The following is a 17,140-nucleotide window of genomic DNA, read 5'->3' on the forward strand; positions in this document are numbered from 1 at the left end:
AGTTGGAAAATAAAAGAGACGCCTTCTTCCCTCCGTTGCACCAGTTCTGCACCAACCCGTCCAACCCAGTCACCGTCATACGCGGCCTGGCCGGAGCCCTCAAACTAGGTCAGAGCTCGACCCTTTAGCCTCTCTCTCTCTCTCACACACACACACACACACACACACACACACACACACACACGTGATCACCTGAAAGGCCAAGTGTGGATTCTTGGTGGGAGCGACGCACTGCTCTGCAGTTTCCATGGCAACTAGAAAACAGATTGAAACTTGCTTTGCCGTCCATTGTTGAAAAGAATTCAAGGACGTTTCCTGGATGAAACGCAAAATTCTGACTGATTTACAGCTCGCACTAGTATTGTTAAGCCGTGCTAGTGAGGCTTTTCACACTTGTGAAGCTTTTCTCTGTTGTACTTGGTCTGCCACATTATCAAATCAGATTTTAGGTGCTATATTATCATATTTCGACCTTTTTTTTACTGTCATAGCAGAGCGTATTTGGAAGTGGATCTTGCAGTTTAAAGCATTTAAAGCATTTAAAGCAGTGGTTCTCAGAAGGGGGCCCCAAGATGACTTGATGCATTAAAACAATTAAAAATCAAGATATTTCTTAGTATTTGGTTATTTTTTTGTTACAAATAAATATTTTCTAGTTATGCCAAGCTCTAAAATATTTCATCAGGTAGAAATTGTGAGTGAAGGGCCTTCATATATTGTTGTGGATAATGGGGGTTCTTGAAACGGTATTGGCTGCTTGAGTTTTGTTGCAGCCTCAGTACATACGGTTACATACAGCTGGACATTTGTGCACCTGCAAAGATGATGTTTCTGACTGTAATAGTCATTCACACAGAACAATTACGTTCTCTCTCTCACTGTAAAGCTGCTTTGACACAATCTGACTTGTAAAAAGCGCTATATAAATAAAGGTGACTTGACACGGACACTGTTCGTTTACAGAAGACGTGTTTATAGGCACGTACTGGGCGAGCTCATGTTTGTGGTCCTCATCTGTAGGGCTGTAAGGTGAAGCTGTGTTCTCTGTCTCTGTAGATTTGGGCTTGTTCTCCACGAAGACACTTGTAGAGGCGAACCCAGAGCACCTGGTGGAGGTGCGGACGCAGCTGTGTCAGCCGGCCGATGAGAACTGGGACGCCAGCGGCCTGAGGAAGCAGTGGCGCTGCGAGAGCAGCCGTTCTTACACCACTATCGCCAAATACGCGCAGTACCAGGCCGCGTCCTTCCAGGAGTCGCTGCGGGTAAGACGCTCGCAAACAGACTACAGTAAATTAGCACTAACGTAACGATCGTTTGCGTGTGGCATTTTGCATAGTAAGCGACTGTGTTTGTGTGCTTTCAGGAAGAGAATGAGAAGAAGGGGCAGAAGGAGCTGTCGGACTGTGAAATGACGTCATCGGAAACGTGAGTTTGGCGCGTCTAATAACTGTCCTTTAGCTGCGCTGATGCAAACCTGCGCTTACTCGGTTCATTCTGCTCAGTGTTTCCAGGAGGCGGAAAGCTCCTTTCAAACAAGTCAAGTTTGGGACCAACATCGACGTCTCTGATGAAAAGAAGTGAGTCTCGGGCGCATGTTGTCTCCCCTTTGTTTTTTGTATATTGTAAGTGATTTAACAAGCATCGTAGTGTCTCATTTATTGTCAAAAGCCGAGTGTTTGTTTGTGCCAGCAGTGATTTCAAACTGAGAACAAATGACAAGGCCAGATTCTGAGCACTGAACGCAGATATGAGAATGACACAACCTGTCTGAACTTTGTATTTGTGAGGGAAGAGTCCATCGTCCAGTCCTGTTTCACTAGTGCAAACACCTCAGTTGAATGAGTCTGTAGTTAAGCGTGAGGCCGGCTGTTGACTGTGCTGCTCCCCCTGCAGGTGGAAGCTGCAGCTGCAGGAACTGAGTAAGCTGCCTGCGTTTGCTCGCGTGGTGTCTGCAGGTAACCTGCTGAGTCACGTGGGCCACAGCATTCTGGGTATGAACACTGTCCAGCTCTTCATGAAAGTCCCGGGCAGCAGAACTCCAGGTGAGAGCCGCTGTTGTTAGACATTCGAGCTTCAGAAGTCCAGTCAAATGAATCCGTCACAGTAGGACACATGATCTCTCCGCTTGTGTTTAGGGCATCAGGAGCACAATAACTTCTGCGCCGTCAACATCAACATCGGCCCGGGTGACTGCGAGTGGTTTGCCGTGCCGGAGCCGTACTGGGGAGTGATGAGTGAATTCTGTGAGAAGTATGTGATGTTTCTGACCCGCACAGCCCTCGAGGACGACTGTAGTCAAAGTTCAAAGTGATGCTTCACCCAAAAATGAAAATTGTCATCATTTGTGTTTCGAAGACAAATGTCAGTCTTGTTTGGCATGACATGTCAGTGAGTAAATTAAGATATATTTAATGAAATCGGAGAGATTTCTGTCCCTCCAGTGACGGTCTGTTCACCCAAAACTCTGATGCTTCAAAATGTTCGTAAAGAGAAAATCCATATGAATGGAGTGCATTAATCCTCTGAAGAGACACGATCGCTTTATATGACCAGATTTAATTTTAGCGTTGATCATCAGTAAAAGAAAGCTCAAATGTACTTGCAAGAACAAACCTCATCGGTTCTTGCAGAAGCTCAAATGTGCCGCGAAACACACGAGAATGAACTTCATCTGCGTTCGTTCGATGATTCATGTTTATATGTGAATAAAAGCCTAAATTAAGTCTGATTATATAAAGCGGTCGTGTCTCTTCAGGAGACTTGGATTAAACCGCACGTTTAAGCATCACAGTTTTTTGAACAAACTTTCACTGGAGGAACAGAAATCTCTTCTGATTTCATGAAAATATCTTCATTTGTGTTTCTGAGATGAATGAAGAGTCTTACGGGTGAAATAAGAAATGACGTGAGGGAGAGTAAATGATGACCGTTTTCATTGTTGGTTGGACACTTCATTCATGTAGCGGATCTTCAGTCGCTTCTGTTGTCAGTCCTTGGATTGATGTGCAAGTGTCTCTTCTGATGACCTTTTGCAGGAACAACATCAACTTCCTGAAGGGTTCGTGGTGGCCGAATCTAGAGGATTTGTACGAGGCTAACGTGCCGGTGTACCGGTTCATCCAGCGGCCTGGAGATCTGGTTTGGTTGAACACAGGAACGGTCCACTGGGTCCAGGCCATCGGCTGGTGCAATAACATTTCTTGGAACGTGGGCCCTCTTACTGGTGCGTATCCTACATGAACATACATGTGTTGTGTTTGCTGTGGTCCGCTGTCATGTGACTGTTGCGTTTGTCTGCTTCCTGCAGCGTATCAGTACAAGCTGGCCGTCGAACGTTATGAGTGGAACAAACTCCAGAGCGTCAAATCTATGGTTCCCATGGTGCATCTGTCCTGGAACATGGCGAGGAACATTAAAGTGTCCGACCTCAAGCTGTTTGAGATGATCAAGTGAGTGAAGTTTCCTGTCGAACTGCATCCGATCTGGTCGGTAATGACTGGCTTTGAGCGGTAATTAATCTCTACGTTAACAGGTTCTGTTTGCTGCGGACGCTCAAACAGTGTCAGGCGATAAAAGAGGCGCTGGTGGCTGCTGGGAAGGAGACGATTTGGCACAGAAGAAGCCGAGATGAACCGGCCCATTACTGCACCATCTGTGAGGTGAGTCCTAGATTTGACGGCAGAATAACTCGCCGTTCTCGTCGGACGATGTGCTGAAATCACCTTGGCTCTTGTGCTGAATTGTTCCAGGTGGAGGTCTTTAACCTTCTCTTCGTGACGAGCGACAGTTACTCCCGGAAGTCCTACGTGGTTCACTGTCAGGATTGCGCTCGGAAGGGCAGCAGCGAGCTGGAGGGTTTTGTGGTGCTGGAGCAGTACCGGATGGACGATCTCACGCAGGTTTACGACCAGTTCTCATTAGTAAGTCATTTTGTTTTTATGCCATTCTTGTGCCAGGGTGTGTCCGTTTGCTCGTACAGCCGAAACGGATGAACAGCAGATTAAAGGCCTCGTCACACTAAATACGATAACTCTTCGGTTGTTAAGTCTGACGTCACGCGGCAGCGCTTCCGGATCCAAACGCTCTATCTCATACCACAAGAAAACAACAAATGGTGCGAATATACACACGATGTGGTGTAATACTACAAAAAATATATAATTATAACCTTTATCTCCATACCAAAATCCCAGATGGCCAGACAATGATTCATCTTTTATAAATCGTTAAAATATTAATGTCTGTGACGCTGTGAGCACGGAGACTGTTGTGTAGACTGTAAGTATTTAAAATGTTTAACTTTTTAAAATGTTTGATGTTTATTATAAATGAATAACGCTCATAAACGGCCGTCGATGGCATTCTCAAGTGAAACGAGTCGAGGCTTGGACCCGGAAACGGCGTTCCTTACGTCATGACTAACAAGCGGGATAACGATAAAGCTTTTTTTTTTCTTTTTTTTTTTTTTTTTTTTTTTTTAAGGCCACGTTCACACAGCAGCAGAATACGGTTGTCAGTCCTGTATTTGAGTCCTTAATACATTCACATTCACACACAGTTTATTTATGGAGTGACGATCACATTCTATAACCAAACCCGTAAATTTTCAGGACTCAGCATTCTCTGAAAACCTGCCGCTGTGGACGGAACCGGACTGGACCGCGCCACACAGTGCGAGAGAGCTGCTCTGCACAAACGCGTCTGCCGTGTGTTGGTAGAGACCGGAGAGAGTGTCGTCTGAACGCTTTAGATCCGGTCACTGTTCGGGAGAGTCTCCCGTCAGTTTTGTGTTCTCAGACGCTCCGCTCTCCACACCGATATAAATGAAGATTTGACGGATGAACTCGCAGCTTGACTGGACTCAAAAGTGATTAGACTGTTCAGTTTATTAGTTTGTTCACTGTTGCTATGGTTACTGGTAAGAGAATGCAGCTTGACTCCCGTTGCGCGTTCACACAGACGCTACTGTAAGCTGCCGTGTGAACTAGCGTGGGACACACTATCGGTATATTGTCATCCTTCTCTGTGCGATACGAGAATCGATATGCTGGCGCCAGATATCGATAAAATAAGTCTCTCTAAATGGATTTCTCTTCTCAAGGCGGTGCTCAACACATGAATGAGGGAAACGTGAACACAAGTTAACTAGCCAAGGAAAAGAGGTTTTTAACGGGATGGCGGACAGCAGTGTGAGTAAAATAATAGATGCCCCAGCCACGCTTGAGCTCAAAGTCTGGACGCGCTATAGGCTTTTATTCCATTGATGTGACTAACGTAGACATCTTTGACGTTCTTCACCGAGCGCTTGCACAGATACAGATGGGAGCGTTTGAAAGCAGACGTCTCAGCGGATCCCTAATATATCCACTGATAGATGACTGCTTTCAAACGCTCCTGTGTGAATCTGTAAGCGCTCGGTGAAGAGCGTCAAAGATGTCCATTTACAATGTTTTAGAAGCGTTGATCATTGTAGCCAATCACAGGCATCTATGTTGAGCACATGAACACAGTGGCCAATCAGAGGTGTTTAAAAATCCACTCAACAGCACTCAAAATGCTAGGTTATACTGGTATCGTCACATTTTTAACATTTTAAAATACCCAAATCGGTACCTTTGACAACACTAATCCCAGGGTTATTTTAAGGAAGCTGGTAAACGCTGAGGTGTTCCCAGGGTTAAATAAGAGGTTGGTGATTTTTTTTTATTTTTTTTATTTTTTTTTTAAATGTGACAGGTTTTATATAACAAGCCGATAAGCAGTTAACTGAGGCTAAATGTGTCAGTTTACATGCAAAAAGTAGAAGTATAAAATGTTTAATTTACTTTAAATGTTAAATTTAATTTACAGACTGAAAACTTTTGTGCTGTTTTCTAACAGTTTGGATTTTAATACAGAGAGAGAACCTGCACTTAACCTTTACACTGCCATTTTATTATCATAGTTAGATATCGTGATGTATCATTATGGGATTGTCTACCAGAGCTGGGTAGTAACGGATTACACGTAATCTGGATTACATAATCAGGTTCCAAAAATCAAGCACTTGTAATTAGAGTAAACTACTTTTTAAAATACTCATCATCAGTCTACAGTTACTTTTTTATGGATTACATGATTACATATTATTTACTCAATGGCAGTTAGTTGTTCACAATTCATTGATTCTCCTAATTTTTCTTTTCTTTTTTTTATATTTTTTTTTATTTTTCTTTTTTTTAGGTTTATATTTTTTCATAATAAACCTGCTGCTTATATATGTTTGTGATTCTACAAGTTTTTACAGCGGTGAGGGGAAATATAGATTAAATATGAATATACATGAAATATGTGATGATGATGTTATTATTATTATTATTATTATTATTATAATAATAATAATAATAATAATAATAAATAATAATATATATGAAATATAGATGAAATATTTGATGTAGCAGTGACACTGCTGTGAATTTCATGTTCTTCAATATTTGTTTTTGTAATGTTGCGGTTTTCTAAATTTACTTAAGTAAATATGTTTTAAAATCATAAGATGTGATTGTATTATTCAGTGTTAGGGTTAGCAAACACTGACGGGTACATTAGTGTTAGTATTGAAGTATTAACTGTCCATACATTGCACTTTAAAAACAATCTGAGGCTTTTGAGGCTCTATTTTTTGGAATATATTTTATATTTTTTCTTTGTATCTGTCAAAATAGTACAAGATTATCCTGCATGTGACATCAGATACAGGTTGGCACAAAAGTAATCTAAATGTAATCCAAAAGTAGTCAGATTACGTTACCAAAAATGTGTAATCTAAGAGATTATATTACTGATTACAAATTTTGTAATGTAATTTGTAATCGGTACATAATTACAATTAGTTACAAGTAATCTACCCAGCTCTGTCTACCAATATTTATTGATTATTGCAGAATTACTGTATTGTGATATTATTGTTATCGTGAGCATGTGTCATATCGGGAGGCACCCTACGATTCCCATCTCTAGTGTGAACGGGACATTAACCCTCACCTGTAAGTAAATGAGGTTGTCAATCCCAAAAACTGACAGTCTGAACGTAGACAGAGTTCAAAACACAACTAATAATGATAACGACACGGAGGAACAGTCTGTGTGTGTGTGTGTGTGTGTGTGTGTGTCTGTGTGTGTGTGTCTGTGTGTGTGTGTGTGTGTGTCTGTGTGTGTGTCTGTGTGTGTGTGTCTGTGTGTGTGTGTGTCTGTGTGTGTGTGTGTCTGTGTGTGTGTGTGTCTGTGTGTGTGTGTGTCTGTGTGTGTGTCTGTGTGTGTGTGTGTGTCTGTGTGTGTGTGTGTGTGTGTGTCTGTGTGTGTGTGTGTGTGTCTGTCTGTGTCTGTGTGTGTCTGTGTGTGTCTGTGTGTGTCTGTGTGTGTCTGTGTGTGTCTGTGTGTGTCTGTGTGTGTCTGTGTGTGTGTGTGTGTGTGTGTGTGTGTCTGTGTGTGTCTGTGTGTGTGTGTGTGTGTCTGTGTGTGTCTGTGTGTGTGTCTGTGTGTGTGTGTGTGTGTGTGTGTGTGTCTGTGTGTGTCTGTGTGTGTGTGTCTGTGTGTGTGTGTGTGTGTGTGTGTGTGTCTGTGTGTGTCTGTGTGTGTGTGTCTGTGTGTGTGTGTGTGTGTGTGTGTCTGTGTGTGTCTGTGTGTGTGTGTGTGTCTGTGTGTGTGTGTGTGTGTGTGTGTCTGTGTGTGTCTGTGTGTGTGTCTGTGTGTGTGTGTCTGTGTGTCTGTGTGTGTCTGTGTGTGTGTGTGTGTGTGTGTGTGTGTGTGTGTGTGTCTGTGTGTGTGTGTGTGTGAGTCTGTGAGGCCTGTCGCAATAATCAATATATCGACTTATCGCACAATAAATGTACATAACCTCTAGAATTTTGGTGACGCAATGCATCTCCCATTATGTCAAAGCCGCAATCCACTGTTCCGATTCAAATATAAACATCACAGCACAAAATGGTGCCAGTAAAATAGTTTTAGTCGCAGATATGGCCTGATGAGGCATCTGTGCCTTTCTTCATATGGACATCTGACTGCTAAGTAAGGTTTGTTTTTCAGCAATGCTGTGCACCCTAACTTTACAGAGAAAAGAAGGACGGGAAAATCTGTAAATGGAAAATCTCCATAAGTGCCTTTTGTTCATTTGCAAGTGTTTTTTTTTTTTTTTTTTTTTTTTTTACTTGTTACCTTGCAATTTAAAAAAAAAATGTTTATTTACTATTTATTCAAGTTTTTTATTTTATATTTAGGATATTTAATTTCCATGGTCTAAAGAATTAAAAGGTTGTCATTTGACAGTATATAGGCCTACTTGCTTTATGCTGTTATATTATGATTATATATTCTGTGGCATAAAATGGTCTTAAAATGACAATAATATTGTTTATCGCAATTATTTCTGAGACAATATATCGCACAACAAAAAGTAGTTATCGTGACAGGCCTAGTGTGTGTGTGTGTGTGTGTGTGTGTGTGTGTGTGTGTGTGTGTGTGTTAGGCATGTGACGGTATCAAATTTTCATGTTGCGATTAATTGATGAAGCTTTTATCACGGTATACCGGTATTATCACGATATTAAAATAAATTGCAAAATAATTTTAATCTGTTTGAAAATTTCAAAGAATTAGGCTATAAAGAACAACAGATAACACTTTATTTAATGCATTAACTCAGATTGAGCAACAGCTACATTTGTTACGGAAAGTATTATTTTTTTGTTAATGTTAGAAACACAACTGATCATTTATAGTCTTATCTCAGGTCCATTAAATAAGTTATTTTGATTTTAGTAATGTTATTAAACAGTAACTAAGAAATTAACATTAATTAATAATAATTAATACTTTATAAGTATTTTTATTGTCAGTTTAGTGATAATGAATTAACATGTTAACTAATGAAGCTGTATGTTTTCAAAGTTTTACTGAACAATAACAAATAATCAGAACATTTCTAATCATTAGTCCAGATTAAAATATAAAAATGTTTAGGTTTAAAAATAAATATCCTTTTAAGTCTTTTTTAGGTATTCAGTATTTGGTGCTGTGATGAACAACACTGAGATTACAAAAAAATGAATGGCTGTTTGAAGCATTTTAAAAACTTCACTAGCGCAGTTACTTTGTTTCCGGGGTTTCCGTGGTAACCGCTGCATTTCTGCTGTTCCATCAGCGCCCTCTGCTGTCAGAGAGTGAACGCGCACTTTCATTCAGCTCGTCTCCTTCACTCGTTCCGCCCTGTGCCACATGCACGTTGGGATTGTTTACATCTGAGCGCGTGTCCTTTTGACGCAGAATACAGCGGTGTTGTGCATTGTATACGATTGATGGGTAAAGAATTCTTAATTGCCTTATAAAAAATTAATAATTGGTAATAAATTATTATTTACGGTATTCTGAAGTGCCCATGATTACAATATTGTGCATGTTAATTATCGCGATTTATCGCATTACCGAATATCGGCACAAGTCTAGTGAGTGAGTGTGTGTGTGTGTGTGTGTGTGTGTGTGTGTGTGTGTTTGTTACATATCAGGACACAAATGTGTATAATGACATATGTATTACAAGGAGAGGTGACTTATGAGGACATTACTCCATGTCCCCACTTTTCAAAAGGCTTATAAATCATAAAGTTTTTGTGAGAAAGTAAAAGTGTGCACAGTTTCCTGTGATGGGTTAGGGTTAGGGTTAGTGTAGGGGGAGAGAAAATACAGTTTGTACAGTATAAAATGCATTACGCCTATGGAATGACCCCACAATTCACAGAAACACAACATGTGTGTGTGTGTGTGTGAGAGAGAGATAACTTCAGCATCTGGAATAACGCTCTTTGCTCACCTTGTGTTTTTCAGGCTCCTGCTCTGCATTCATCTTCATCTTGACATTAAGTTGCTCTACATGTGGATAATGTCGCATTACAGGAACTCTACAAACGGTCCATTTCTGATATTCAGGACAGTCGTGGTCGTCTCTCGCGTGGCTGGAGTCCGTCGCGAGCACACGGGACCGTCGACTCAAGCGGCTGTGTGTGTGTCTATGCAACCGGTTTATAACTGCAGCGTGTGGTTATGGCCTGCGGGGAGCGGTAGTGAGCGAACTTCCTCTCTACACCTCTTCCTGAACGGGCGGCTCGCCTCTGCTTCACGTGAGAAATTAATCACGAAAACTGGGGAGGAATTATGGGAAACTCGTTTTGTACATAGTGTCTATCACAACTGGCATCGTCACTTACAGACTACTGACTCGAGACGTTCTTTTTGTATTTTGTTAACATGCTGAAACCTGAAATCTTTTCCTTGTGTCTCAAGGGTTCGCCTTCACGAAGGAGCGCTAGCCTAGCTTTTTGTATGGTAGATAGCGATTTTACGACGACTTTGGATGGCAAAATCTACAAAAAAATATTTGTAATGTGAAGAATTAGGTGATATATATAATTTTTTACTGCTTTTATGTTTTACCTGTCTTGTTATTTTGACACCATGTTCGATATTTTGTTTCTTAGGTAAGAAAAAGGAAAAAATTGTGGAAAAAACATAACAGCCAAGTCACAAAGAAAAATGGGTTGCACATAGAGTAAGGAATAAAGTTTAAATTGTCTGTGTTTTTTCCTTCCTCGTTTGTTTCTAATCCTGATGTACATTTACACTATTTATAAATACATATTTATTGCTTGAAGATATTTGTGGATGGAATGCTGTTATTTTTCCCAGAGTACCTGCCATTAAATTTGAAGGAGTTTGGTCATTTAAACTACTCCTGCATTTTCTATATAGAATTAAACTGCTTAGTAAGCATTGTACAGAAACTATAAAATTGTTTTATTGTTTGAAGAATGTTTTATGAGTTATTAAACAAGTTGTCAACATTTTCATGCACTTGTGTTGAGTATGTGAAGATACGTGAAAGTCCTTGTGTTTATGAAAGCATCGCAACACGACGACTCGTAAAACGTACATTCCCCCATAGCCATTATTTTTTGTTTTTTTGGGGGGGGGGGCAGACCTGCCGAAGGGTTAGCAGTGACGTGTTCGCCAAACTTGAGTAACGTTTGTTTACACTCATGAGGTCGGTTACTATTGAACGGGCTTTGAAACCTCCAGAAAGGTTAAAGTTCATCAGCCTCTCGTGTCATGTCTTCCACTGACAAATATTTACATATGTGCTCGATGTTTACGTCAAACCGCTGACGTCCGGCTTGTCTGCTTGTTAAATGACGCTCTTAATGCATTGCTCCTCGTCGGCTGAGAAGTCGCTTCAGGAGCCACTCGAAGGCGGTTTCGTCTCTGACGTGTGTTCATGAGCGCATCTCGTGCGTGAAGCTTTCACTGCGTCAGTAATGGCCTCTATTGCGTAAGAATCCCTTCGTTTCCCCCTTGTTTGTAGTTTTCACAATCTGCTGTTCAGAAGAAACTCATGAGTTTCAGCTTTCCGTTAAATGAACTGCAGTCAGCAGCCGGAGAGCGTCATCGTCCCGCATGCATCTGCTCCGCTGGAGGCCTGACGCTCGTGTGTGTGTGTGTGTGTGTGTGTGTGTGTGTGTGTGTGTGTTTGACACGTATCACAGCAGAGCACGTGAGTTGAAAGAGTTTCTTCTGTTTGGCTCTCAAATGACACATTGCTGATGGACACTGAATGATGATGTCAGATATTCTCGTTTCACATTGACAAATATCTCCTCAGACAGACTGACCATGTCCAAACTTTATTGAATCATTTACAGACTGACACCGTTAAACATCTCTAAACGTTCTTCATGACCAAACGCCTCCGTCGGTGTGAAGTGACTCTGAAACCCAGCAGACAATGTAGCTGTAATTTGACAAACACAGATCTCTACACTGTATGCCAGGTTCAGAGTCGCATCAGTCCTGTCCCATGCTCCTGTTTGTTTTCCTCCACCATCTGGATTTAGTTGTAATGTTGTAACGTGCCGCTCGATCACATCAGACAGACAGACAGACGGCCGTCCGAGACCCAGTAGCCAGATGTAGCTGCTGACGGGCCGACAGGACCTACACTGACTACTGAGCAAAGGATGGACGCCTCGATGTTGTCGCCTCTGCTGCCTCGCTTCGGTCCCGCAGCCTAGACGGAAGGTAGATAACTTGGTTAACGAGATTGATGTGATTGAATGGACAACACTGATGCAAATGTCATCTGTCAATGAAAGGAGACGAGTGGAGTTCATGAGATCTGCCTGTGCAGAGAATGCAACCAAAACAGGTGCATTAATCTCAACTGATTGTATAATAGCCTGGAAGTGAGATGTGGCCTGGAAAATGAGTTCAAACAGACGCCGCGGCCTCAGGGACTGACCGTGGAAAGTTAAACAGGACGGGAGCGTTCCCGATTAGGAGCGCTGACTCAGCGTGGAGTACGGCGCACGCGGCTCTGGAACCCTGACGTACACCTATAAACAACTGACCTTGATTATTTCCTAAATGTTGAATTATCAGTGATGACGGAAGCTTGTCATCTTGACCTCGTCATGCCGCCCTTCTCGTTTGGTCACATGACTGACGTGTGACGGCTCTATTTCCACTCGCAGCATCTCCTGTTTCCATGATGTCACATGACACACCAAGTTTCCATGATTTGGCAGGACGAGGGCTGGACGTCAGTGAGCGTGACGCTTCTGTCATCAGTGCCGTCCGTCAGCAAATGCTTCGTCACACAATCGCACGCTCCTGTGAGGTTAGATGGTGGAGGACGTCCCTCGCTGTCCCTCTCTCGTCTCCTCCTCCCTAATGACCTGCATGTGACCTGAGGACAGACAGGAAGCGTTTCAGTTTAATGTAAAGAGGGTTTGAGGTCCTTTCGTGTGTCTCTGTCAGTGTGTGACAGCTGCTCTTGTTGGCTAACTGGAGTGCCGACGTTGCCGTGCGAGTTTCCTTGATTGACGTTCAGGGATTGAGTTTCAGCTCAGTAGTTGTGCACATTTCTTATCTTACAACTCTGTTTTACTCTGACAGATCTTCACAAACTGCCTATAAGGGCTGCAGTGGTAATGGTGTGTGTCACATTTTAAGATGGCATGTTGAGCCGTGGTGTCATATTTCACTATAGACAGAGAGGAGCGGAACTGACCAATCAGAGCGCTCGTCCCTGCAGCCCATTCATAAAAGCATGCGTCACCCTTCACCTACATGCTGCCTCTCTCTCACTTTCCTTCACTGCCGCTGCTGGCGTGCTTCGGCCGTCACCCGCCATTACACAGAGAACAAGGACAAAACACAATGGCGACGCTGCAGCCGGTGTCACTGCTGGCAGATGCCGGCTGAAAACTGAAGAAGCCGATGATGAACGTGTGCATGAACATATGAGGAAGCTGCTGTTACTGGTTGCCATTCCTTTGAAGTTTTCACATAGTTTGCCTGAAAAGAGCCCACATTTTATATGTACCTTAAACTGCATGAAAGATTATTACACCAGATTTTGAGTTTAGCATGTCCAGTTCATGTTCCTTGAGCTTCATGAGATTGCTAAACGAGTTCGCCTTGATCTTTCCGGTGCGATGGCGAACGCACGATCACGTCCAGCAGCGGACGAGGCGAGATGCTTCCATCCATCAGGTGGAAGCTGATATTTCACAAACGCAGCGGCACGTGTGTTTCGGAGGGTGTCGGATGCTTTTTCTCATCCGTGAGGACGGCCTCTTCCCTTTCTGTCCTTTTTCTGTTCCTCGCTTTTCTCTCCTTTCTCTTCTACCCATCTCTCTCTCTCTCTCTCTCTCTCGTCTGACCCTAAACCTGTTCCTCGCTGGCTATCTTGAGTCCGCAAACAATTGCACAATCGTAACGTGACACGAGATACCTGTTTGAAAACCTCCTGTTTTCCACTCACTCAGTTGCTCCTCAAGTGTTTTTTCTCCTCCTTCCCAGCGAGTCCGGTGTGAAGTGTTGGTGTCTTTCAGGGAAGCAGTGCTGGAATTTCACCCTCTCACCCTGTGAAAGCATGAAGAAGCAGGTTAAGGTTAGTCTTTGTCGGCATCCATCTTGAGTTTAATGAGTAATCTGCTTCAAAGGGCTGCCGGTGAGGCAGGTGCCGTCAGACCCGACCGCTATCAGTCCACAAGCACACTCCTGTTTTCGTTTTGTTTGCTTCACATTACCTACTTTATCACATTCCTCCATTTTTCCATCACAAAAATGTGCCACAAGTCACATTGTACTTGCCTGGCACAATAAAACCATGATGACATTGCAAAATGTAGTACTTACATTCCAGTCCAGCGGAAACCTCTCGCCTGCCCCTTTATATCTCCAACTTTTTCTTCTTTTCCTTCATTCCTGTCCTCCAGCTTCCCCTTATTCCTGTCCTGATCCGTTCTTCTCTCCCCTTTTTACTCCCACGCTGTAATCGAGTCACATGTTGCCGGTCTGGCCCCTTTAAAGAGAGGCGGGAGCTCGGGTGGGCGGCACCGCTCGATTCTGACCTATCGTGTCAGCGGGGCGGGGCTTACTGTGGCATTTTTCTCAATGGGAAGGTCAGAGATGCCATTCATTGAGACACAAAGGAATGTCATTTGCTGTAGCTGTGCTGGAGAAACCACTGGTATATAAATGAGATGAGAATTATAATAGTATTCAAATAAATTAGGCAGATTAGTAATAATTGCAGTACAAAACATGCCAATTCATTAGAATGAGACATTGAGTTCTAGAACATCCAGTCTTTCCAATGCAATCCCACTCAATAACACACACACACACACACACACACACACACACACACACACACACACACACACACACACACACACACAGAGGCCTGTCTGTCAATCTGATCCACTAAATCAGGTTTTCAGCAACATTTTTGTATTATGTAGAAACTGTGTTATAACAGCAACAGGACGCTTGAGGTGGTGTAATATATTCTGACAGCCTTCAGCTACAGTCACTCACAATTTAATGCTTAAACATCTACAGTTTATACATTTCAGATCCGCCTCACATGTGTTTAAGGTCAGGATAAGCGCTGCTGTAGACTGCAGTTCTAGTTAAACTAGTTCATGATGGTTTTCCTGAATGATTCTGGCGTAGCGCCTACAAAGTGTCTCCTATGATTTCATACTAATGGATGCTTCATTACAGAGTCTCTAAATGATTTTCTTCGACTGCTCCTGTAAATCCATGATTCTCTGTGTGGGCGACAGCGTCTGTGTATGTTTTTGCAAAATATATTTATGAAGATGCACTCAAATGCATAGTATGGGCTAATGAACGTCTAGTATGACCAAAAGCTTTTATTATTGGTTAGTGGTAAATATAATAATTTGAATTGCTTGTATCTGAATGATGATGTTTGCTTCATTTGGGTCAGTCTATCAAAAGTGCAGCAGTTTTTTCACTAAGCATGTGTCCTATGATTCTTCAGCTAGTGTAAGTAGATATCTAAACACTTGTCTGGTGTTTTTCACACTGATGGGTTCTTCAGCTCACTAGAGCTTGATTTCTACTGGATGAATCTGTTCAAACATGTTCAGTCAATCAAAAGAGTCAAACATTCATCATGAGTGTTGCCATATCTAGCATTAACTTCTATTAATGCATTGAGGCCATAGAATGTTTTAAGCTGATTTACAGTTATTGTAGTCTAACAATAAGCAAATGTCACAGCGGTAAAAATGCAGCAATCATTTTGATCAGGTGTTTCTAGGACCTGATTAAACTGTAATGATGGAGTTGACTCCTTTTGATACAGGAAATATAAACGCAATTACTTAAAATCATATAAAAATATATAACACACCAAATGAAAGACCTTCAGGACGAGGACAGGCTGTAATTGTGGCTGATTTAATAAATGTTTTCATACATACCTAACTGCGAGGATAAGTAGGGAAGCGTCTGTAAAACCATATTTTTACAGCGAACCGTTTCTTTCTGACAGAAAGTCTCTAGTTCTCATTAGTAGGTTGTAAGTTGCGCTGGACATTAGCTAGAATATTTTAGGCGACATATGCGCGTCCACGCTCGCGACACAATCGAACCCGACAAAATACAGCGCGCGACCGTGTTCTCGCGGCGCGCCTCCATCGCGACTTTCCAGCAACGGCGAGTTCAACACAACCTCTAAATCTCTGCTTTATCAGCCATGAGCCCGTGTGTGCATGTCGAGTCCATCGACGGTTTTGATCATCAACAGTAATGATGTAACGTTAGCCTACGGAAGATCTGAACGACAAACGGAATGAAATGAACATTCACCTCTGCTGCTTTACCTTCATTGACGTGAACGCGACTGTTTCCCCTCGAACTTCTGCTGCTGAAACTAGAGAGAGAGAAAAACACGAGTTTAAAGTCCTGCAGCAGCGCGCGCGCACAGTCTCATTACATATTCATGTTTCTTATATACATATATATATTCTGTATGTCATCTGGAGTGATTTCTGGAGCTCTCGGATCATCAGAGTTTGGGTCTTCAGCTGTAAGACAGTGTTTCTGATTGTGAAGTTACAGAATCACATCACCTGCTGCACTTCCCAGAAATCAGATTTTTCTTTCTCTTGCATCGTTTTCTGTTCCTGACTCTGGAATCACAGACTTCATGAAGTCTCAGGTTGAGTGATGCACACGGTGTCATGACTGAATCCATCTCACACACACAAAAACAAAGATCTTACCTGAGACATCAGCACTAACACATATCATCCCATTTACTTTCCATATTTTTCTTCTTCCTTTCACTGCCCTCTATTTTTCATTTTTTCTTTTTCTCTTGTCATCCTTTACTGGCATGATCTGTAGTGAGCTGCGTTCTACATGCAGACGTATTTCTCACCATGATATAAAATCACTTGTTCTGTCAAGCGTTTTCTCTCTCTCTCTCTCTCTCTCTCTCTCTTATTCACACAAGTGATCAATCGGCAGGCAGTGAACAGGCTTAACTCCATATACCTCTCCACCCCCGTGTGTGTGTGTGTGTGTGTGTGTGTGTGTGTGTGTGTGTGTGTGTGTGTGTGTGGACCCCTGCCTACACACTCTCTCAAGGGCTCTCAGCCCCCAACACACTCACAAATAGCCTGATTCACACACTCACACTCAACGTACACATACAACAGCACATTTACACAGACAGCCGCCCACGAGAGCACTTCCATTCCTACATCGCCCGTCTAATGGAGCCGCG

At 42.5% G+C, this 17,140-nt stretch overlaps 1 protein-coding gene and 1 long non-coding RNA gene across 7 annotated transcripts in view; one reads left to right on the forward strand and one right to left on the reverse strand.

Annotated features, from left to right (window-relative positions):
- The window catches only part of kdm6al (lysine (K)-specific demethylase 6A, like), a 32,274-nt gene extending 21,400 nt beyond the window's left edge, over positions 1-10,874 (forward strand). For both annotated transcript variants that reach the window (XM_048198763.1, XM_048198764.1), the window contains 11 exons: positions 3-108; positions 1,057-1,262; positions 1,364-1,425; positions 1,503-1,577; positions 1,894-2,042; positions 2,136-2,250; positions 3,036-3,223; positions 3,308-3,449; positions 3,533-3,659; positions 3,750-3,920; positions 9,862-10,874. In XM_048198763.1, the coding sequence (XP_048054720.1) occupies positions 3-108; positions 1,057-1,262; positions 1,364-1,425; positions 1,503-1,577; positions 1,894-2,042; positions 2,136-2,250; positions 3,036-3,223; positions 3,308-3,449; positions 3,533-3,659; positions 3,750-3,920; positions 9,862-9,891 (1,371 nt within the window). In that variant the 3' untranslated portion in view covers positions 9,892-10,874. The remainder of the gene's footprint in view (positions 1-2; positions 109-1,056; positions 1,263-1,363; positions 1,426-1,502; positions 1,578-1,893; positions 2,043-2,135; positions 2,251-3,035; positions 3,224-3,307; positions 3,450-3,532; positions 3,660-3,749; positions 3,921-9,861) is intronic.
- Positions 10,875-12,010: 1,136 nt separating this feature from the next.
- LOC125273424 lies at positions 12,011-16,926 on the reverse strand. Of its 5 annotated transcripts, none has more exons than XR_007186065.1 (5): positions 16,233-16,920; positions 14,230-14,560; positions 13,823-13,953; positions 12,435-12,772; positions 12,011-12,094 (listed from the first exon to the last, which is right to left on the reverse strand). It is a non-coding gene; the product is annotated as an uncharacterized LOC125273424 (long non-coding RNA). The 5 variants fall into 5 exon arrangements; XR_007186069.1 differs by lacking the exon at positions 12,011-12,094 and having other exon boundaries at positions 12,125-12,772; positions 16,233-16,541; positions 16,635-16,926; XR_007186068.1 differs by lacking the exon at positions 12,011-12,094 and having other exon boundaries at positions 12,125-12,772; positions 16,233-16,282; positions 16,635-16,912.
- Between the last annotated feature and the right edge of the window lie 214 nt (positions 16,927-17,140).

Source organism: Megalobrama amblycephala, linkage group LG8 (genome assembly GCF_018812025.1).
Source record: "Megalobrama amblycephala isolate DHTTF-2021 linkage group LG8, ASM1881202v1, whole genome shotgun sequence".
NCBI classification, from domain to species: Eukaryota; Metazoa; Chordata; class Actinopteri; order Cypriniformes; family Xenocyprididae; genus Megalobrama; species Megalobrama amblycephala.